The sequence below is a fragment of the Typopeltis vanoorti genome, chromosome 23 (genome assembly GCF_054136105.1).
Source record: "Typopeltis vanoorti isolate ZY-2024b chromosome 23, IOZ_Tvanoo_1.0, whole genome shotgun sequence".
NCBI classification, from domain to species: domain Eukaryota; kingdom Metazoa; phylum Arthropoda; class Arachnida; order Uropygi; family Thelyphonidae; genus Typopeltis; species Typopeltis vanoorti.
Genome location: NC_143571.1, coordinates 73,091,947 through 73,117,109, shown reverse-complemented (window position 1 = coordinate 73,117,109; position 25,163 = coordinate 73,091,947). Strand labels below are relative to the sequence as shown.

Sequence of the window (25,163 nt, the reverse complement as noted above, 5' to 3'; positions counted from 1 at the left end):
AAGCCATAGGAAGACTTTCGTAAGAACATAGAAAATAAATATCAAGCTGTTAAAAAAGTTCAGAAATGGAGGAAAGAGTGCTGCAAAAGAGATCAGAGATGAAAATGGTGACATGAAAGCTGAAGAAAAAGATATTCTTGATGTACAGAGTAATTACTTAGAAAAATTTCTAAATGAAACAATCAGTGATAGCATAATGGTAATAAAATACTCAACAGACATGCAATCAGGAATGCATATCCATACTTGAAGTAAAAAAAGTCATTAAAAGCCTAAAATGTGGAAAGGCAGCTGGAGTAAATGATATTTGACAGACATGCTGCTCAAGTATGGAGGTATATACTTGCAGTGGCTGCAAGTATATACCTCACACAATCCCACAATCTTTGTTCCAGTGGAACCGCCCTCACTACTGAGCTTAACCACATACACAGAACTTTCCTCTCCAATGGCTACAGTGAACACAGTATCAAAAAAATAATCAATTCCTCCCCCATTCCCCGTCCCTCTCGTCAACAAGAATTTAAAAATGCCATCACCGTACCCTACATCCGAGGCACTTTGGAAAAAATAGCCAAGATACTAAAAAAGTATAACCTACACACAGCATATAAGCCCTACCGCAAACTTGCTACCCTTATCCGTTCTACGAAAGATCAGCTCCCCCCTCTCTCTCTGCCTGGAGTTTACAAAGTACCCTGTTCCTGTAAGCTTGCGTACTTTGGACAGACAGGCAGATCAGCATCCATCCGCCTGGAGGAACACAAGTCGTACATCATTAAACACAACTATGGCCATTCAGGCTTGGCTGACCATGTTTTGGACACCACCCACAGAGTATCATGGAAGAAAACCACCATGCTCCACCACAGCAAATTCAAGAAAGAGAGACTTTTCTTAGAAGCAGCAGCAGCTCTCAGAAACCAACCAAATCTTAACAAATACGGTTGCATTAAGCTTCCGAAGATTTGGGAAACACTCATCACCAGAGGTCCCAAATTACATTCCGGCCACTTATTACCGCCCTTAGAGGGCGCTCCACCTAGATAGGACTTTAGTGTCACCCACGTGGTTGGGCTTAGTATTGTAAGTTTTTGTGTGCATGTTACATTAATTGTTTTTGTAATCCCCGTAGATGTCCTAGTGACTAGGACGAAATATAGGAGTATTAAATTCTAATTTAATTCTTTCTGAGTGTTGTAAAAAATCCATTAAACCTCCAACATAATGTCCTCACAGCACTTAAGCCTCTACACAAGAATTTTTCATGTAGTACTATCATATTTTGTACACCCTTGAGAGTACATGGCAGGAATTTGATGATGATATTGGTAATACAATACTACTTACTTTTTATACTGAAGAAATATACAAGGAAGTTGATAACATAAAAGGAGTATCAATAGGAGGAAGGAACATAAACAATTTAAAGCTATGCTAATGACACAGTTCCGTTGGAAGAAAATAAAAAATAATCTAGCAAATCTAATCAACAACGTAAGAGTTGTGACAGAGGAATATGGTTTGCTTTTTAATCCCAAACAAACCAAGACAATGGCAATAACCAGGAAAAAGACAACAACTAAAACTGTTATCAAAATAGATGACATACCTGTTCAGCAAGTAGACAAATTTACATATCTCAGTACTTTATCAGAAGATGGAAGAAGCACAAGAGAAATAAAAAGAATTGAAATAGCTAGAGAGAAATTCATCCCAATGAAAAACATCTGAACATCTAGAGATCTGAGCATAAAAATGAGGATAAGGTTGGCAAAATGCTACACGTGTTGAATACTATTATATTGGGCTGAGACCAGTGGCGGCCCATACATAAGCACTGCAACACTGTAGCATCCCCAAGGAAAAAATTAAAAATTTGTTTGTGTTTATAAATAATAACAATGCTTACAACATTATATAAATGCAATACAACATGTTAAAAGTTACAGCTTATGTTTTGACAATGATTGAATAGTTAATAATTGGAATTGTTCGATTAACACTTTAGATTATGAAACAAATGCACTGCGATCTAATGGCAATATTCGTTTGCGCTTGTCATTACACGCTACGTCATTCCCACACTGCCCAAACAGCAGCGTATCTTTAGTATGCTATAGTATAGTGTGTTATTTCTGTGAGATATGAAACGTTTATTATTGGTGCGTGTGTGTGGTGAACTATTTTTTGTTAATCTTATTTTATTTTGTTAAAATAACATAATTATTTATTTATTATAGATACAAGATTGAATTATGATGAGTGTCACTGTTGAAAATATGAGAAGAATTATATTTTTTCAATTATCGTTAAACGAAACAAATGCACCGTGATCTAATGCCGATATTCGGTTGCTCGTCATTGCATGTTACGTCATTCCAACACATATCTTTTAGTATGCTTGTGTACATTATTTCTGTGAGATATGAAACGTTTATTATTGGTGCATGGTGAACTATTTTTTGTGAATCTTATTTTATTTTGTTAAAATAATACATAATTATTTATTTATTATAGATACAAGACTGAAATATGACTAGTGTCACTGTTGAAAATATGAAAAGAATTATATTTTTTAAATTATCGTTGTTGTATGAAACAAAATTCATTACTGATTAGGAAAAAATAATTTTTTTTTTTTTTTTTTTTTGTATATGCACCCCCTCCCCCCACTTAAAATTTTCAATGGCCACGACTGGCTGAGACACAGACAATATTAAAGAGAGCAGAAGATAAAATTAAAGCTTTTGAGATGTGGGTTTTAAGAAGCATTATGAAGGGATCGTGGGCTCAGAAGAAAACAAATACAGAAGTTCTACAAATGACAGGAGAAAAAAAGAAGTCTTCTTAAAACTATCAAAAGAAGAAAGGTCAAATATTTTGGACATTTACTAATAAGGCCTACAAAACGTGGTCTTGGAAGGAATGGTAGAAGGGAATGAGAGTGCAAAGAATTACTTGGAGCAGCAATCTCAACAACTGCACATATCTGACACATGAGGAATGTGCAAGGGGGCACAGGATAAAAGTTGGTGGAGAGATGTGGTAGTTAACCACCTAGATGGAGATGACATATGATGATGATTGGTAATAACTAATCTGTTAGCATGGGAAAATTCCAACAGTCTTTCACCACAATAAAAAGTACATCCCCTTCTTGCCAGGCAGACCAATACAGTCTGTAGGTTTTCGTAGAACTCTGTACAGGGTGCATAAACTACCATGATTGACATGTCAGTAGGATGAGTCTTAAGTACAAAGTATCCTGTCATTAATGGGATTATAACCAAGAGGAGCTGTTGCTTGAACTTTCCTCAGTAATACAGTTACTCCATGATGTTTTGAGTCACCTCCTGAATAAATAACTAGTTTACCATTTTGTATTTTGAAATGGCCTTCTCCATTCCATTTGGTCTCTGTAATTCCCAGGATATCAATTTTATACCTTTCTATCTCTTTACAGACAATATCAAGAGTACCAGTTTGTAAACCTCATCCATTCCAAGTGTCAATATATAAAGTTCACCTCAGAGATTAATCCCATACCTTCTGTATTCTTTATTCACAGTAACGGTGCCTTGTGTGATTGTAATATACTTCTCACACAGGATCCTCTGCCTAGGCCATGAAAGCAGCTCTGATTATTGTGTGCAACAACTGATGCAGTATGAAATGTATTACAAGGCACAAACATAGAATTCTGGAGTGAAATCACTGCAAGAAAAAGTGGTAGGGTTGCCAAGGCCCTTTCCACATATCTGGGGGATTTTGATCCCAATTCATCCAAATGTTGACCAGGTGTGGTTTAACTTGAAGTCTACTAGGTGAGGAAATACCTGGGAGAAAAGGCAGAAGATACCAACTGCATAAAACAGAAAGAAATAGTAAAATAGGAAAGATTCACTCCTACCCCTCAAATACTCTAATAACACTGGTGGGAAAGAACAAGAAGAAAAGAAAGAAGGATAGAGACCAGTCTACAGATAGCATAACAGATGTATATTACATGAAGTAAGGCATGGTCCAGCATCAGGTATCTCAGGTTTGCCACTCCCGTTTGCCACTCTCGTTATCATGAAAGTTGGCCCTTGAGGGGGAAAAAAAGCAAGCTACTAGAACAATATCAAACTCAACAAAATTGTAGCTAGAAATCAATGTACAAAGCATACGGAGCTTGAAGAGCAAGTATAAAAATCTAACATTGACCATAATATTATTGCTGAGATAAAGAAGACCAAAACAAATTATTCTGAAGAATACTTATTTATTTAGACCAGTGTTTCTCAAACTTTTTTCGACTACGGAACACCTTGGTTATTTTCTAATGTATTAATTAATAATTAATTGGAAATTTTGCTGATTTTTATTATTAATCAATAATTGATAATTAAACATCAATTAAAACATCATTAAATTAATTTGTGCTGACAAATTCCAGAACTTCTCGCAGAACACCGGTTAAGAACCAGTGATTTAGACAATAGTGATTAGGGAAAGATACATAAATTGAAGTAAATTTAAAGTAGTGATGCGATTTCAAAATGGTAAATTTGAAAAGAATCATTCTTTGTGAGAATGGTCCCACAGAAGTTGGACCACAGATGCAAATAATTCTGAATTATTAATCCCAAATAATTACCACAAATAAAATCCGCACACTTTTCCCTTCTAGTGAATGGACCTAAAAGGAGACCAAAGACATTGTTCTCATGGCAGCCAAGATAGAATGTATAATTGCAATGTCTAGGACTTAACCTCAGAAGTCTAAAATGATGATATTGTGGTTGCTGCAACATGGAGCACACTGAACATAGTGAAGTCTAGTCAGTCTGCAGCAATTATGCATGCACACACACAGATAAATATATATTTTGAAAAAGCTTTAAATTTTTAATTTAAAAATTAAAATCGAGATCTTAATCTTGCTTTTTAATTTTTAAATATATATATATAAAAATTAATAATTATACTGACTAAGAACACCAGAAAGGTAAGAAAAACTTTAATATAACATGACTAGTTTTGTCGAACGCCGACTTCTTCAGGTGTGTAAATAATAACAAAAAAAAACTGGAAAAATAACAAGGTAAAAAACATGGACTTCTCAAATTAACAAAATAGGAATGGCAACAGTCATATTTGAACTGGTGTCCGCATGGCAGGACTAGCGTGAGTTGTAAGTGAGTGGCAACTGATTCGAGAGTGCCAGAACTCAATCACTGCATGTGGGCATCAGGCAAACTGTAGCTTAAATTGTTGTTAATGTGTGATAGGTCCAGAACTATCTCTTTTGATTCTATGATACGTCTCTCAAGTTCGTCACTGCATTTATAGATATTGCAAGTAAGATTCCAGTCTATCTGGTGTTGAAGCTCTTCTAGGTTAGAGTTGGCAGAGAAAAGAACATGACTGGAGAGTGCGCTTGCATGGGTTCTTTTGTAAGAGAAGTCATGCTGGTGTTCCTCAAGACGTAGTGAAATAGACTTATCAGTTTGTCCATAATAAGGTTTACCACAGTCACAGACGATTTTATAAACTCCTGGAAACTGAAGCTGGTTGTGCTTTGGTTTGGGGCGACTCAGAAAAGAACGAAGCTTTGGTAGGGTGGTGAAGTAGGTTTTAATGTTAAATTTCTTCATTGTTTTGGCCAGTTTTGGAGATAGAGCGCTTATGAACAGCAATTGGATGTGAGTAATAGGATTGGAGTTATCTTCTTGTTGAGGTTGGGTACGTGGGTGTAGATGTTTAGTGATGCTTCGAGAAGAATAGCCATTATTTAAGAATGTGCTTTTCAGATGGTTGAGTTCTGTTTGAAGGTCTTCTTCCACTGAAATAAGAGATCTTGCTCGATGGGCTAGAGTGGAAATAAAACCAAACTTTTGTGGAGGGAAGTGATGAGAAGAGGCATGCAAGTATCTATATGTGAGAGTAGTTTTTTGAAAAATCGAAAATTTAAGACAATCTAGCATTTCTAGTAATCTTCTCTGACCATCTTCGTAATAACAACGATATCATTATCCTACCTGCAGACAAAGGGAATGCAACTGTAGTCTTAGAGAGATCTGATAACCATACCAAGATCAACGGTTTATTAATATCTGATACCTACTCTCTCTTACAAAGTGACCCTACAAGGGAGCTTCATAACCATACCAACAACCTTCTCAGATCTACTTCAGAAATTCCTAGACACACCAGACTATCTCTCACTCTCTCCATCCCCTTATTCCTCGTTTGTACAGCCTTCCGTAGATCCACAAGGCAGACATACCTTTAAGACCAATAGTGGAAGGTATTGACTCACTCACTTACAGCCTGTCTAAATACCTTGCCGTTTCCTTAAAACATCTCATTGGTAATTCTTCCTCTTATATCAAACACATGTCTACACATGTTTTGTGGACTTGGAGAAGGCATATGACTGGGTTCCTCGGGATAAGCTTTGGCAAGTAGTACAGGAGTATGGAGTGGATGGTCAACTATTAGCTGCCATCAAGTCCCTGTATGAATGCCCGGAGTTTTGTGTCAGGGTAAACAGCACAAAGTATGAACCTTTCACAGTCTCCGTTGGCCTCCACCAAGGGTGTGTTCTGTCACCCCTCCTTTTCATAATATTTATGGACTGGATTGATAGGCACAGCCGAGGCAGTGAGTGTGTCAGAATTGGAAAATGAAGCATTGGACGTCTGCTTTTTGCAGATGACCTAGTTCTGCTTAGCTCTTCCACAGATGACGTCCAGCAGACCCTGGATAGGTTTGTAACTGTTTGTGCAGACGCCAGAATGAAGATCAGTGTGGCCAAAACTGAAACATTTGTGGTCTCAAGACAACCATCCCAGTGCACTCTACATGTAAGTGGAGTCCCAATGAGGCAGGTGGAGAAGTTTAAATACCTTGGGTCCATATTCACGAATGATGGAAAATGGGATGTAGAGCTAGATACTCAAATTGGCTTAGCAAGCTCAATATTGCGGGAGCTTGGCCGTTCGGTAGTATTGAAGCAGGAGTTAAGTCAGAAGGCAAAGTTGGCTGTCTTCAATACAGTCTATGTCCCCATCCTCACCTATGGTCATGAGAGTTGGGTAATAACCGAAAAAATGTGGACACGAATCCAAGCAGCTCAAATGAGGTTCCTTCGAGGGGTTGCGGGGCTGACAAGACTCGACAGAGTCAGAAGCTCTGCAATTCGGGGAAACTCTCAATACTCTCTGCTTCTCCGTGTTGAGAGATCACAGTTACATTGGTACGGGGACCTGGTCAGAATGCCACAAGAGAGGCTCCCTCAGCAGGCCCTCTTTGCCAAGCCAGAGGGTGGGAGCCACGTGGAAGGCCAAGGACTCGCTGGATAGCTTACATCCAAAACCTTGGGTGGACACGTTTGGGAATCCCACCAGAACACCTGAGCTTGGTGGCAGAGGATCGTGACAATTGGAAGTTCCTTTTGCAGCTGTTGCCCCCACAACCCAATTAGGAAGAGTGGGCCTTGAAGATATATGTATGTATATCGAACACTCTGACGATTTCATTTCAAAGACAAAAAATTTAAAACTCGAGGATTCTGACAGAATGGTTAGTTTTGACATTGTCTCTCTTTTTACAAATGTGCCAACAGAAGAAGTACACAATCTACTTATAAACAAAGTTTCCAAGAAAATGTTTGCTCTATTAACACAGTGCATAAACTCTGGCTACTTCTCTTTTGAAGGGAAAATATATAAACAAACCAGCGGCTTAACTATGGGCAGCCCATTATCTCCGGTCTTAGCCAATATTTTCCTAGAAGGCTTTGAAGAAAGAGCTATTTCAGACGCAACACTGAAACCTAAACTGAAGCTGCGATACATGGACGACATCTTCCTTATCTGGGAATATGGTCTAGAGGAGCTACAAACCTTCCTAGATCATTTAAATAATCAACACCAGAATATCAAATTCACGTCTGAACTAGAGATAAACGGCATGCTCCCTTTTTTTTTGGACTTGAAGATCACTAGAATGTACATATATGTACATATTCTGACCTTTGCATCCATGTTTATATTTTAATATCTACCCTATATATATAAAATGATAAGCTTTTTTATGTCATGTTTTTTGAAACATTCTAAAACTCAAGGGCTACCCTGAGTGTCGAGTCTTCAAAATTAGAGTCATCACAATTCAAGGAGAACTGGCCTAACAGTCGGGAACTCGAAGGGGTTGGGCACCGTAAGTGAAGGGTGGGGGGGGGGGACCCTTTTGAGTCTTCAAAATTCAAGGAGAACTGGCCTATCAGTCCGGAACTTGGGGGCTTGAGCGCTGCAGGCATCGGGGGGGGGGGGGGGGGGGAGCCTTTGGCGTCTTCAAAATTCGAGTCATCAGAATTCAAGAAGAACTGGCCTAACTGCCTGGAACTCTGGGGGGTCAGGAAGCAGAGCCCCCCTCTCCTCAGCATACATATATACATATACAGGGTGTTCGGGATAAATTTGACATATTTATAATTAATTATATTTTTCCGTAAGTTACATGTATTAACACACACTTCTCTTCATTTAAAAGTTTGGACCCTTCTTCATTCATATACAAGATGTCAGAAAGGATGGATAGCTGGAACCCACCTGAATCATGGAAGAGAATAACTTGTATCATGATGATTCGTGCCCGCCATCAAAATAAGGATATTACGACTGCTGCCCAATGCTCCCTGAATACAGTAAAAACAATCAGGCATGAACTAGAGACTTGCAATGGTGACTACGAGGATGTAGCAAGAAGAAAGATCCCTAGCAGACGATCTGATTGCGTTCGTACAGCAGAATTCCTCGCAAATCTGCAGGAACAGGTGTTGAAGAACCCTGGCATTGGAATTCGGGCTTTGTTCGTGGAGTTGCTAACTGTAGTCAAGCCCTGGATAACAAGGGTAGCCAATGGTAGGCCGTATGTATGGCAGCAGGATTCGGCCCCTTGCCACACCTCTGGGAAAAGTCAAAAATGGTTGTCTGAAAATTTCTACGACTTCACCAGTCCAAACGTTTGGCCTCCAAACTCCCCAGACCTTAACCCCATGGATTATTTTGTATGGGGCGCAGTTGAAAAAGACACCAATCGCACTTCCAGTAATACAAAAGCCCAGTTAATGGATAAAATTAAAACAGTTTTTGCGGCCCTTCCCAGGGAGACTGTAGCATCAGCTTGTTCGAGGTTCCGAAGCAGAATTGAAGCTGTGATCGATGCTAATGGTGGTTATTTTGAGTAAATCTTGTTGATAGTATTGTAATTAACTCTGCCTGTAATGTTTTTTTGTCAATTCATTAAATTTAATAGATACAAAGAAGATTTTCTTTTTCCTTACGAAACTGTCAAATTTATCCCGAACACCCTGTATATATATATAATCTCCAGCCAACAGGCATTAAACCATCAGAATGGAGGAATCTAGAAATGAAAGTGGTACAGGCACAGTGGTTCAGTACTCACATTCAGAGGAGAAGCTAAACCTTTGTGTTTTAGCCTCTCCTCTGAATATACATGATACAACACTACTTTGCTTACAGGAAGCTTGCAATAGCCAAAATCTATGTTTGCATTCCAGGGATTTAGTTTACTTTTTCCTCATTTCTTCCAGCATGTAATAAGATTAGTGCTTTCCAAATTCTTACTGGCTAGATAGTTTACTGAACTGAACTTAATGGTGCATTTTATGAGGCTTCCAAGTCAATAATCAAATAATCTTCATCTCATGCCAGGTGCTTGAGGGAATCCAGCAGTAATGGTATGACCAGGCTCTGCTGAGGCTACCATTTGCAAGAAGTAGACAAAATTTTCCAGGTCTGTGACTGCAAAGAGTCCTTTACTGTATAATCACATCCTTCACAACTTCAACTTAACTTAAACAATCATGAAAAGTCAAGCAAAGAGAAATTTTAAACTTTCTAACAGAAATTCAAATTTTTCAGTCCTTTTAACCATTCCATGTATTGATTTTTCTTGTGCTATATCACTCTGATATATCTGCAGATATCCAACTTACTTTTTTTTTTTTTTTGGCTAAAAACCCATATCAAATTCATTTGTTGTCTATCACTATTAATATCGCCAATCATTCTGAACTTAGACTTTTTTTAAACGTCGATGGTTTAATGTTAGCAACCCAAGCTTGCTTTCCTTTCCCAACTGTACATACAAAGTTAATATAGCTGCAGAGGCATTTGCTATCACTAATAATCCTGCACGAAGTTCACATGCTACCAAAACTAGTTTTTTGAGAAAACTTCTCTTCATTAGCATTCCTCTTAAATATATATTGTGGATGTCGTTTGTTCTCTAGGCAATTCGTTTGTGATGTTCCATGCTTTTTTTTTTTTCAAAAAAGTTGCAATTTAATGAAAATTAGATGGTAAAGATTTGTTACTCTTCTTAGAAATAGGCTAATTTCCAATCTGAAAGATAAATTATAATGGAATAGGAGAACGTAAAAAGACAACAAAACGAGTCAAATCAGAATTTTCAGAACAACTTGCAATTATTTTTGAGCTTTAGTATGAGCAAAAAAGATAGTTATTTGATGAAAGCCAGTTGTACTATGTTTTTTTACAGCCATGGAAGATAAGAATCTGAAGCAGGCTGAGTTGGCTAAAATTATATCTGAAGCAATAAGATAGGAGACCAATATGTGTGTGTTTTCTCCAAAGCCAGTTTTCCTATTTTTCAATATGATTTATGCTATCTCCCCATGAGACTAGATAACTAACCTTGAGTGTACTCACCAATGTTGGTCTTTTTCAAATATTCTGTGTTACTGTTACTTGGCTTGTTGCTTAACTCAGTCATTGTAATTGTCTTTTTTTCCCCTTTTTTTCCCCCAGTCTGTAGAGTTTTAAACTCAATAAAATAATTCTTGAACATCTCTGTGCAGAATATACACTGGACTTAAACATTCCACATATTCCCCATCCACGGAAGCAAGAAGATAGTTATGAGTGAGCAATTGATTTCATCATCTGGAAGACCACCAATCAATCAGTTAACATCAGCACAGATTTCACCACCCTGGAATCAATCCGCAGAAGAATTCAGAGAAATCGTGCCAAGTTGTTCCTGACATTTCCAGAACATTTGATAGGATCTGACATACAAGACTGCACAACACACTGCCATCCTATGATCTTCCTTCTACTAAATGGATTGCCAGCTTTCTCTATGGATGTTCACTGGATATCATAGATAGTTAGATCCTGTTCTTTCAACAACAACTCTCTTTCCTACATACATAGAACAATCTTCTCTCACACATATCCTTGTTTAAAATATATGTCTTTATTTTATTTAAAACTTTATCTTTATTTATCTTTCTCTTATATTATTTTTATTAAATCCTTGTCCGTTGCTCCTTTGTAAAATATTTACTTTTCCTTTTATCTCTCTATCTACTTCCTTTTTCTGTTATTTAGATCTTGTGTTGTAAGTATCTAACTTAACTTCCCTTAATGAACAGCATTATACATGTCCGCAAGGAGATGTGCTTTGCATTATGGGAGATACTAAGGCAAGCAATGAGAACTTATACCACCTTTACCACGAGTTGCCCCGGTCCTGAAAGTACTTCAGGCGCAAACCTTGTTTGCTAACACTTGGATAAAGGATAAAACCCAACATATAATTAATTGCTGAGACTATATGCATTTCAAAAGAATGTGTAGGATATATTTTGCATGAAGAATTGCAAATGAAAAAGCTTTGTGCAAGATGGATGCTGTGCTTGCTCACAGATCAAAAACGCTCACCTGAAAATCTCTTAACAGTGCTTAGAGCGTTTTAACAAGAATAAAACTGATTTTGTACATCGATTTATTACTATGGATGAGATTTGGATTCACCATTACACACCAGAATCCAAACAGCAGTCAAAACAATGGACAGAAGCTGGCTGTCAGTGCCAAAGAAGACAAAGTCGGTTCCATCAGCAGGAAAGGTCATGGCATCGGTGTTTTGGGATGCTAAAGGCATTTTGTTTATTAATTATTTTGAAAAGGGTAAAACAATAACTGGGGAATATTATTCTGATCTTTTAACCAGACTAGATGAAAAAATTAGTGAGAAAAGACCCGGTTTGCAGAAGAAAAAAAGCATCTTTCATCAGGACAATGCACCTGCCCAAAAAAGTTTTGGGAAATGGGAAAATTAAGGGATCTACACTATGAATTGTTAGAACATCCACCCTATTCCCCCAGATTTGGCTGCCTCTGACTTCTATCTCTTCCCAAAACCAAAACTCTTCCTCGCTTCTGCAATCACCTCCTTTTCTTCGAATCAAGAGGTGATTGCAGCTGTAGAGTGGTATTTTGCAGATTTTACTGAGAACCACTACAGGGATGGGATAATGGCACTGGAGCATCTGGAATAAATGTATTGGTCTTAAGGGAAATTATGTTGAAAAATAAAAATAATTTCGAAATTATAAATTTGTTTTTTCATTGTTAAGCTGAGAACTCTTCAAAAATGAATATCACATTTAAAACAACAGCACGTAAGAAACTTTTAAAACAAATTAAAGTCGAACAGCTTTTACAGGTAACCTGTACTTAACTATACAAACATTATTGAAGAAAGAATGAAGCAGTTCAAAAACAAGAACCAAACATTGGAGTCTGAGTGGCAAACTCTAAAGAAGATACTGACTGATTCACCAAAGGAGATATGTGACAAAGTTGCCTGCAAGGATAGAAAAATTAGAGACTCCCCCCCCCCCCCCTCGAGTCATCAGAATTCAAGGAGAACCGACCTACCAGTCTGGAACTCGGGGGATTGGGCACCGTAGGTGCCAGACCCCCCCCCCTTTCGAGTCATCAGAATTCAATGAAAACCGGCCTACCAGTCCAGAACACGGGGTTGGGAGTCGTAGGCACCGGGGGAAAGTAGCTCCCCCTAGTATACATATATTTACACCATATAATTCATACAATATCAGTAATTTATGTTACATTACAATGACTTGAAGTCGATTTTATTGGCAAAATTAATTAATTCCGAGTAATACTTTTGAACAAGTCTGTTTTGACACCAACCACTTGTCTCCAGAAGTTATGACATGTTGGGGCATCTGAATGGAGTCCAGTAGCCGAGCTTCATAAAGTATGTGATCGATAGTCTGTCGAAGATGCAGACAACAAATGCATGATGGGGATTCCAGGATGTGGAATCTGTGTAGGGGTAGTGTCTTACCTGGAAAGTCGACTTGTTTTTGATACTTGGCAAGAATTCTATTGTTAAAAACACAGTTTCAAATTTTTATCTCAAGTCTACGTTTTTGTCTAAAAAATAATAAAAACTGTTAGAAGAGGGGCAAAAAATGTTACACACTTCAATTTGACAATGAAACTACCCCAGGCTAATAAGGTAATTACATTTGTATACAATAATAAACGTGTAAAAAAGCGACAGGTCATCCGTATGTTTTCTGATACTTGGCAAGAATTCTGTTGTTGTTAATCTGTTTTTTGTTTTCCATTCTTCTTCCCACAAGTTTAGGCTTCTTTCTTCTGCAAGTGTTAGCAGTGTGTGTGTGTGAACTGTTTAATAAAGAGAGGAATGTTTGAATATTATCTGCATTAGTATTAAAGTTGTAACAATTCTGATATTAATATCTATTAATCGGATATGTATCTCAGATGCTATGTAAGAATCAAAGTTAAGAAATTTAATTAAAAAACTGCAGGGAAAAAAATAATCCCATGAGTGATACTCTAGTAGTATTTTTAGGAATGTGATATTCCTCAGATTCTAAAGAGTGCTAATCTTGAAAGTGCTATGAATTCTACTCACTTAGGACTGCAGTTCCAAAGGAATGATACATGCTCTTTGAGTTAGAAAAACCCAGATTCGAATTCTACAAAGGAGGTGTGGAATATTCTGTTTACTTTTTTTTTCAAATGAAACTGTGTTAATTTCATACTTAACAGCACATTCTATATAGTTTTCAAACTAAATCACCTTGAACACAGGAAGTTTTAAAGTAGCAGCAAGCATATTCCTAACTACATCAAGTGTTCTTTCATCCACACTACTTGACAGACACAAGCACACTCTACCGTTGTCATAGTAATGTAATCCAACTTAACGTTAAAGTATCAAAACAAATTATTTTATTATGAAGAGAGACCATATACATTTAATACAAGCGCATGTATTAAAAATTTGAAACTGTTACTTACAAACACAGTTTCAAATTTTTATCTCAAGTCTACGTTTTTGTCTAAAAAATAATAAAAACTGTTAGAAGAGGGGCAAAAAATGTTACACACTTCAATTTGACAATGAAATACCCCAAGCTAATAAGGTAATTACATTTGTATACAATAATAAACGTGTAAAAAAGCAACAGGTCATCTGTTATGTTTTACATGCAAAGTGTGCATATTTTTTGTTCTCATAGCAGTTCAAGGTTGCAACTTCAACAACCCTTCTATCCCTGGGTCAGAAATAACAGATTCTGTGTTTGAGAGTGCTGACGACTCCTAGTTTTTGTGTTGGGTGGAATTATCATTTAGCCAAGAAATTAGCGGCCACACTCAAGGAGTTGGTAGGTCATTTCCCCTCCAACATAAAAAATACACAACACTTCATAAACAAGATTAGAAAAACATCACACTCAATGACAAAGATTTATAAGTCAGCTTTGAATTAACTGCCCTTTTCATTAATGTCTCCATCAATGATACTATTCTTCTCCTACAAAACATATTTCCACCTGATATCATGCCCTCTTTGCCCACATACTCCGCTCCGGGTATTTCATGTGACAAAATAATTTTTACCTACAACGACCATGGGCTCACCCCCCCCCCAGCTAACTTTTACATGGAAGACTTCAAAGACCTCTAGATTTAGCCAGCCTAAAAGCCAAAGTCTGGCTCAGATATGTTGATATTTTTGCCATTTAGCCCCACTGCCACGAAACATTAAATACATTCCTAAGTCACCTGAATAAGCAACGCAAACATATCCAATTCATCATCGAAATCGAAAACAACAACTCTCTTCCTTTTTTAGACACATTTGTCACACGTCTTCCCTCACGTTGCCTCTCCTTTAGTCTATTGCAAACCTACACACACAGGCCAGAAGATACATAAAAATTCATACCACCATCCAACACAAAAAGTAGTTATCACCAGCACCCTCAAACACAGAGCCATAATAATTTGCTCCAATCAATAAACCCTGAATCAAGAATTTGAAATCATTAACCAAAGCTTTGTAAAAAATGACTACAATAAAAAAACAGTTCACAAGATCATCATAAAAATGCATTAAAAGAAAAACAGATTACAAGAATACCATAGCCATATCCTACATTAGAGGTATTCCAGAAAACATAGAACACTACTTAAATACAACATCAAGACAACCTTCAAACCCCCAGCAAAACTAAGAAATTTACTTAGTTCCTCCAATGATCCTTTTCCATACTTTGCCCACTCAGGGGTTTACAAAATTCGATTCGATATGCCTGCAACCTACCTTACATAGGGGAAACAGGATGCACCATCCCAATGAGAAAAGATGAACACAAATGCCACGTTAATGTGGCATTTGTGTTCATTCCCCCACTATGGTAAAACAGGCCTATCAGAACAATGCACTCCAAACATGCCACACAGAATTGACTGGAAAGGCACCAAGTCCCTACACAGCACCAAAACCTGGTATGAAAGAAAATTCAAACAAGCTTGTGAAATGCTGAAACATCATCCAAATCTGAACAAAAATGATGGATTAATTATTCCAAGAATGTGGAGGATCCATCTTCAACCAATACAGCAACCAAAACAACTCCAGACAGAAGAAAATCTCAATACAAAAGAACTGTAAAAATTGTTTAATGTAGTTCGGTTCCCCCCCCCCCCACCACACACACAACACACCAGAGGTCAGGATAAGAAAATTAATTAACAAACATTTAGATTCGTTTTACTTTTGTATAGTGCAACAGCATGTAGCTTGTATATTGTACATGTTTCCTGATGATGACCTCAAGTAGAAACGTCGATTATCACTTTACTTAATGTTAAATAAAGTAATTATTCTAAAACATGTGTTGTGTCTCCACAAATTCTTCACTATGAATGCTGACCACTGTGTAACCTTAAAAGAAAGAATTAATTGATTGTAACAATTGGCTTTTTCTTGTTTGCAGATCACGTACTCCTCTATAATCATAAAAATGAAATTTAGATAAGCTCACACAAATAAACCAGTGCAGAAACCAACCAATTCTACAATGCATAACATATTAAAAAGCAGTTGGAAGTTTTTCCCCCACTAGGTTAGACTATAATAAATTTAGTTTAATCCTTTATCCAAGTGTAAGCAAACAAAGTTTGCGTCTGAAGCATCTTCAGGACTGAGGCAACTCGTGGTAAAGGTGGACAAAGCTCTCATCACTCCTTGTTTTAGTATCTCCCATAATGCAAAGCACATCTCCTTGCAGACATGTATAATGCTATGCATTAAGGGAAGGGCCACTACCCAGACCGGTTTCGACCTTTATTGAGGTCTCATCAGTGAGAGCCAGACCCAAAGGTGGTGATACCAAGGTGGAAGCAATCTTCTTCTTCTTCTTCGCGTTATTCCCGCTTCCTATGCAGGGTCTGCCTGTTACTTAGATGCGACTACTTGTTAGTACTACTCCCAACCGACCCGTCGCCTGGTCTGCCGCTGGGGGGGGGGGGGATATATTTTGGACTGTAGAAGTGTATGTTCACGGGGGCCGGTTTGCCTGTTTGCGGGATGAAAAACGCCAGATAAACTGGCGGAAAAACCCTACTGACCGCGTAGCCAAGTTAGCCAAGACCGGCTAACTTGGCTATGCCTGAGGAAGATCCTCAAATTCCTCACGTCTACCACGGGAATCGAACTTGGGACACTTCTTCCCCAGTCATATGGTTGCGAAGCGCAAAGCCACTAGGCTAACCGCGCGGTCACCAAGGTGGAAGCAATGGAGAAGTCATATTTACCTATACGAGTTGCCAAAAGGTGTCTCATCTTATTATTAAATTACTCTGGATTTAGAGAAAGATGTTAGAAGTTAAGGAGTGATGAGAGCTTGGGCCACCTTTACCACGAGTTGCCTCAGTCCTGAAGATACTTTGGCACGAACTTTGTTTACTTACACTTGGATAAAGGATTAAACTAAATTTATTATAGTCTAACCAAGTGGGAAAAAACTTCCAACATCTTTCTCTAAATCCAGAGTAATTTAATAATAAGGTGAGACACCTTTTGGCAACTCGTATAGGTAAATACAACTTCTCCATTGCTTCCACCTTGGTATCACCACCTCTGGGTCTGGCTCCCACTGGCGAGACCTTAATAAAGGTCGAAACCGGTTGGAAGCTTGGGTGATGAATGGCAATGCTGTAGCCCATGAAGTTAACTGAGGCATGGCTGTTGCTGTTACGCCTCAGATGAGATATGAGCGGCTCTGCTCAGTGATGGGGTGAGTCTGTCACAGTGTAGAGCCAACCAGTTCAGAGAGTTCTCAGTGGCAGGGTGAGCCTGTTACTGAGGGGAATAATGCTGAGTTTTTGGAGTTTGACCTGTACTTGAACATTCAATAAAGGTCGAAACCGGTTGGAAGTTTGGGTGATGAATGGCAATGCTGTAGCCCATGAAGTTCTAACTAAAGCTTGGCTGTTGCTGTCACCCAGGTCCTGGGGGGGGGTAATGAATGGCAATGCTGTAGCCCATGAAGTTAACTGAGGCCTGGTTGTTGCTGTTACCCCTCAGATGACATATGAGCGGCTCTGCTCGATGGTGGGGTAGAGCCAATGCTGAGAGCTTCTCAGTGGTAGGGTGAGCCTGTTACTGAGGGGAACAATGCTGAGTTTCTGGAGTTTGACATGTACTTGAACATTCAATAAAGGTCAAAATCGGTCTGGGTGGTGGCCCTTCCCTTAATGAATAGCAAAGCACATCTCCTTGCAGACATTATACATGTCTGCAAGGAGATGTGCTTTGCATTATGGGAGATACTAAGACAAGGAGTGATGAGAGCTTGCTCCACCTTTACGAGTTGCCTCAGTCCTGAAGATTTTTCAGGCGCAAACTTTGTTTGCTCACACTTGGATAAAAGATTAAAACCAAGTGGGAAAAAACTTCCAACATCTTTCTCTAAATCCAGAGTAATTTAATAATAAAATGAGACACCTTTGGCAACTCATAGAGGTAAAGATGACTTCTCCATTGTTTCCACCTTGGTATCACCACCTCTGGGTCTGGCTCCCACTGATAAGACTTCAATAAAGGTCAAAACTGCTCCGGGTAGTGGCCCTTCCCTTAATGTTCAGCATTATACATGTCCGCAAGGAGATGTGCTTTGCATTATGGGATATACTAAAACAAGGAGGGATGAGAGCTTGGTCCATCTTTACCATGAGTTGCCTCAGTCCTGAAGATACTTCAGACGCAAACTTTGTTGGCTTACACTTGGATAAAAGATTAAACTAAATTAATTATATTAAAAAGCAAATGTTTCAGTTTTTACTCCCAGATTTTCTCTAACTTCAAATAAGATATCACTTTCATCATTTTCTATGACACAGATAAGTCTTATACATAAATTCTACTGAGAAATTTCTAAAAATACACCCAACCAATTTCAAAGCAAAGTGATATGCAGTCAAGCAAGCTCCTGCCTAACATGACCCATCTGATATGTGGCCCAGCATGAACATGAACTTTAATCCATCACATCTATTTCAGTAGTGTACAAACTGCAGTCATTCAACATGCATTCCCCTACATTTATTATTTCTTACCTAGATGTACCACATGGTCTTTCAATGATATATAGTATTCAAACAATCAGTACATCTGTATAATTTTAATAACAGCATATACACAGTTTTGATTTAATATGAGGTTTAAAGTCAACAGAATAAGAAATTTATTTTACTCTTTTATAACATAATTAAGATTTCTTATATTTTTGAGGATTTTTGTTTTTTAGATTTATAAAATGCATTCCAAAGACTAGGGTTTAAATTTTGTGTGTGATTAATTTTTGTTTAACCTTTTGTAAATAACAAAACTTATAGACAGATCTTTGGTTAAGGCATATGCACTGCCAGAGCAGATGACAATTCTGCATTCAATTCAAAATTAGTTAAACTATATTATATTTGACAAGAAATTATATCATTGTTTTAATACTTTTAATTTATAACTTTTCTTCTTACCTCAGTTGGACTAATCTGATTAGTACCAACATACGTAGCACCAAATCTATAACCTGATGGTGTAACAGAACTCATATTCAATGTGTGACTAATTTGGAAATGATTACTAAGGCCTTTGTTCACTATCAACTTAGCTCCCTCAAAATTCATAGGAAAAACATCTATAAAGGAAAAACTTTCATATAGTATTCAAGTATAGCATAATTTTACAATATTATTATTAATTATTATTATAAAGAGAGACCTTCAGGAAGTCAGGAACTCATATATACTTATTTCTGAATTCATTCACATTGCTTGCGCGCACGCGCGCACACACACACAACATCCAATGGCAATCAACTCCAATCATGCACTACTCTATGAGAGAAAAATCTAGCCCTCACTCCCTTTTCTTAGCTTCCAAGGATGTCCTCTTGTCCTTTCCCCACTCTCCATAAAATTTGTAAGTCTCAATCATATCACCCTTTTTGAGCTCCTGTTTGCTGGTGTCTGCAGTATACAAATTCTCAATCTGTCTTCATAATCAGTGTTGCGTATCCACAGCATTCCTGATTGCCCTACTTATGTTTACATCATTCCCCAATTCTGATATCATTTTTAGCTATTGTTTGCGCTCTTCCAATGTATAAGACTCACAATGGAAACCAGAATAGTCCAAACGAGGTCTTAAGGTCTTGTAAAGAGGCAAAATGACTTCCTTATCTTTACATGTGAAAGTTTCTTTCGGCATTGCAATTATCTTTTGAGTTGTATTTGCAATCTTTGCTACATGACCCCTGAACTTCAACTTCCTATCTACTAACATGCCAAGATCCTTAGCTTGATCAGTTTTTTCTAGCATAATCCAAACTAATATAATATGATATTGGATATCTAATCATACCATAGTGCATTACTTTACATTTACTGACATCCATTTTCCCATGGCCACAATACAAGCCTATTCATATCATTCTGCAAGTACCGCATATCCACAGCATTCCTGATTGCCCTACTTATGTTTGCATCATCAGCAAATAGTTGTATGTCACTCGTCAAATCCTTCCCAATATCATTAATGTACAGATTGAACAAGCACTGATCCTTGTGGTACACCACTGGTTTTTTTTCTTCTTTTCCTCCAGGCATCTTGTTCAGATGTCTGGACAAGATGTAAGGGTAGTACTCCCCTTGTATAGGCCTAAGCCTTTACAAGTGTTTTACCCTATGCCTGTTCTAGTTATCATTGTAATCATTCTCTGGCGACAACGCCATGCTACCAGTGTACCCTGTAGGGCCCTCAAGGAAAGAACTTCTATATCCTTCTGCGTAAGCCCAAGCTGTTTTAAGTCCTTATAGCTATCTGCGCTCCATATGCCATGTAAAGAGATGGTGGTGCTGGTAAACCTCGGAGTTGCCCCATGCTTCTCCTGTATCTTACTAACTAGATCTTGGTTATTCTTATAATAGTTTACCTTATTATTATGACTATAGGGCGCCCTGTTCCCACCACCTGGGCATCAACTACCCAAATGTCACCATCTCTTTTAATCACCAAGTCTGGCTTACACAAACCCACAGAGGTCCTATAATGTGGTTCCACTGCAGTCTCCCAACCTTTGTTCTTAAAGCGATTGTTCAGAAAGGAGACCACATCGTAATGCCTCTGCACATGGACCCCCATGGGTGCAGAAGCAACACTGGGCTATATGAAACAATGTCTCACTGTAGTGGCAGCCAGCCATACAGTTTGAGTCATCGCTATCCCAATGAGCTGTACAGGCTCGAGTGGGCAGGGCATTGATCCTTGTCTTGATAAGGTCAGTATACTCGAACTCAGGGAGGAGTCTGGTGCCATCCCTTACCCAATCATGCTGGGGAGGCACCAGACATGACTCTTTTAAAGGAGCACCATCTACAGAACAGTGCAGCAGAGATGCCCATCTCTTGTGCACTATTAATGTAGAGCAGGACTTCTCTACATTAACAGAAAGGCCTTGAACAGAGAAAAAGTCAACTGCCCAGTCAAGAAGTTCCTGCAAGCCTACTTTAGTAGAGGCTACGCAAACAAGATCATCCACAAAGACCATAGCATTAAAGGAAGAAGCACCTAGAGAGTAGCCTATATGGCTAGGAAGATAGTGAAAAGAAATGTCATAGATGAGTAAAGAAACTCATCTATGACACAGTTAAAGAAAAGGGGAGATAGAGGATCAGATCACCCAGATCTTGCAGACTCACATTCCCGTATACCACTTTTTTGACATGTCAGTCAACCATCCTCTTATCCATGCTAATATTTTATAATCCAAACCCATATTCGCAAATTTATGCAAGAGTGTTCCATGCTGTATTCATTTCCATTGTCTAGTTCAATGGTAACATTATTACAGAATGCAAACAAGTAGCTAAAACATGACCCATGCTGTTCACTGCAAAGTAGAGATTAGCTGTCAACCCATTTTTCCTACAATCTTCACCACCACTCCTGAGATACTAAATTGGTCGATAGCTGGATACATTGGTTTTTGCAATACTCTTATGCAATGGAATTACTATACATTCTTTCCATTCCCGTGGAATCTTTCCTGTTCCGAGACTCAAGCTAAAGGAATAGTCACTTCAACTGAAAACTCTTTTAGATATCCTATCAGTCCCCATTGTTGAATTCTTGTTCAGTTACCTTATATGCAACAGCTCTAATACCTTGTCCTCACACGGTAGTTTCTTCATCCAGTGAAGAGGTAGAAGTGAGCTCAATGTTGCATACACCAGGTTGATAGCTGTTAGCAAAATGGTCACTCATTAGTTGAATAACCTCTTCTACATCTGTCACCCTCACACTATCTGCATTCAGTAGAGTTATTCTTTCAGAATATCAATAGAATTCTTGTGGGCTGTCTGTAAACTGCTGAGCCAGTTTCTTTTCATAGTCGGACTTTGCTTTCTGTACAACAGATGCGACTCTTCTAACCTGCTGCTTAAAATTTTCACAAGACATTATCCTTATGCACAGTATTCCTTCCACAGCATCCTTTTCTTGTTTAATAAGATTACACATGCATATGACTCCCACGATATCTATTCTTCTAACTCTCAGGACACATTCTGATACTGCATCATTTAACCATTTTTTAAATGCTTCCCACTGTAGATATTCTTCTCTTCCAGCAACCAACCTCATTCCACTGAACTCAGTATACTCTTAGGCTGGTCATAATTTCCTGTTCTATAGTTCAGCATGTAACCTTTTCTGAATGGAACATTCATAAACTTAGTTACTTCCCAAGTGAGTACCACATGATCATTGTCATCAACCAGAGGCAGAATATTATTATTATTCCTGACACATCCAAGGAGTCAGAAGACTCATCGCGGGAGGACACTTACAACTGTCTCAACCACTACACTCTACTACGAATCATCTCCATTTTCATTTGAATAGTTACACCTTTAATTGAAACACCCTCTAACACTACAATCAAATCTAAATCTCTTTGACCTCGAGTTCCTTCTATCAGATACTGCCTGAGGAAGTTGTCTCACAACAGCTCAATAAACTAATTTTCATTCTTTTCATGAGATTTTACTGCTACCCAATCTATATTTCGATAATTAAAGTCTCCCATTATGATTACCCTTTTTTTTTCGCACCCATCTTTTCTATTTGGCGATGTAATTCTTCACTCCTAGCAACGGATCCACCAGGTCCATAAATGATCTTGTTAGATTCCACCTCACACAAGATGGCTTCAAACTCACTGCCATATGAAATAATGTTACTAGTACTACAAGTACAGGTCTCAACACTAATCAGATTCAAGTCATCTGTATCATTATCATCACATCCCTCTCCTATCCTTCCTAAAATACTGTATCCTTTACACTCAATACCAGTTAATATGTCTGATTAGTCTAAAAAATACCGTATCCTTTACACTCAATACCAGTTAATATGTCTGATTAGTGCCTATATGCAGACATTTTTGCATGTGCTTGATGGATCTGAACTGGGTGAACACAAAGCCGAAACCATTCTCTCATCGTGATCATTTCCATGATGATGGCCAATCCCATCATTAACACACTTATATAACATTGTCGCTCTTATACTCATATTCTCACTATTCCACCATTATAATTTAGTTTCCCCTGACTCTCTGTTAGGTCTCATACCAGTTATTAATTTTTCAAGAGTCCTGATACCAAATGCATTCATGTTTAGGCTATCTCTCTTACACAAATCCAATCTTTCCTCAAACTCACTCCACACATCCAAAAAACTCTTATCCATTCCTTCTACACAGTCTATGCATCGAATCATTTGACATTCTTCTTAATTTATTGTTATCATGTCAAGGTAATATACTTCCTATTTTCACTTTCTCACTCTTACCTCTTCCAATAACCCTTTAATGTCCTCTATCATAGTGGACTTATTGCTGGTTAAATTGTTAATACCTGCTACAATTACAATCTCATTTACTTTTCTTTTCTGTTTTTTGAATTGTTTGCATTATATTTTTAATTTTGTTCTGGGAAAACTTGAAGTTATTACATGCTCATCAACAGCATGTTTTATAATAGTTACTATACTAAATAACATCTTTTAAAATGTTACTTACCTGATTTTCATTACTAACTGACTTACCTGATTCAGTGCTTTGTTACTTCTTATTTTGGTCCTTAATTTTCTTTTCTCCCTATGTTCATTTAACCTGGCGTTAGTAAGGTGGGGTGTCACAGACCTCAAAGATTTTAAATTAACTATAACTGTGACACCCCACGTTACTAATGCCGGCTTAAACACCTCGACTTTCTGTAATTTCCACATCATGTCTCTGATAATTTCTTTAACTTTGCAATTTCAATTTTCAACATCCTCCTCAATATCTTCAATAATCTCCTTAGTGCATTAAGTCCTCTTGTTCTCAACTTCGCTGCTCTTCTTAGCATTACATTTCTTGTGTATTTTGGGCACCATTTTAAACTATACTTATTATTGAAATATCTTAACAAAAATATGTTATAAAAGACTAAAATCTACACTAATATACTATAAATCACCAATTTTACACAACCACATATTATATTTAGCTAGTTATGCAGCAAATTTCAGTAGTGAAACTTTAAGCTGCAATATCATATTAAAAATGAGGATATTAGGAAAGAACTTGACATTGTCAGCATCCAGGAATGCGTTAGCAGAGCTAATCTCAGGTGGCATGGTCACTTAAACAGAATGGGCGAAGAAAGATTAGCAAAACAAGTGTTCTCTGCCAGGTTGACCGTAAAACGACCCAGAGGAAGACCAAGATATAGGTGGAGTGATACAGTACAAAGTGCCTTAGACGATAGAAATATAAGATCTGATAATGTCGGAGTCTTGACAAGTAACAGACTGATTTGGAGGAAAATTGTAGATAGAAAGTTAGTAATGATGTAAATTTTTCATGTAGTACTATCATATCCTGTAACACCCTTCAGGGTACATGACAGGAATTTGATGATGATGATAAACTTTAAGCTAACAAGCAATTCAAGTTCTGATTAAATTGGAACTAAGACATTGAAGGACAGTTAGTCATTTGCATTTGTTCTAAGACTGGTTTGTCTGTTTTAAAGAGGAAAAATCCAAGTTGCTAAGGAAAGGCAAAAAAAAAAAAAAAAAAAAATCACATTATTTATATCCACGACTGGGTAACTCAGCATCAGTTCGAAACCTCAAAGTCCCGAGGAGGAACTTAGATCATTTTAAAATCAAGTTACAACCACAATCATGTAACCAAATTATTATTATTATTATTCCTGATACCTCCAAGGAGTCCGAAGACTCACTGCGGGAGGACATCTTCAACTGTCTCTACACCTTACCTCTACTACGAATCAACGCCATCTACCGCCCACCTCCAACACCACCACAACTAGTAATTTTTTGTCTGTAAATTGCGTGTGTTC

At 37.8% G+C, this 25,163-nt stretch overlaps 1 protein-coding gene across 1 annotated transcript in view; it reads right to left on the bottom strand.

Annotated features, from left to right (window-relative positions):
- Nucleotides 1-25,163, bottom strand: part of LOC150093977 (mitochondrial import receptor subunit TOM40 homolog 1-like) — a 142,176-nt gene that overhangs the window by 75,847 nt on the left and 41,166 nt on the right. The window contains exon 2 of the mRNA XM_090412762.1: nt 19,224-19,384. Coding sequence (XP_090268888.1) covers nt 19,224-19,384 — 161 coding nt within the window. The remainder of the gene's footprint in view (nt 1-19,223; nt 19,385-25,163) is intronic.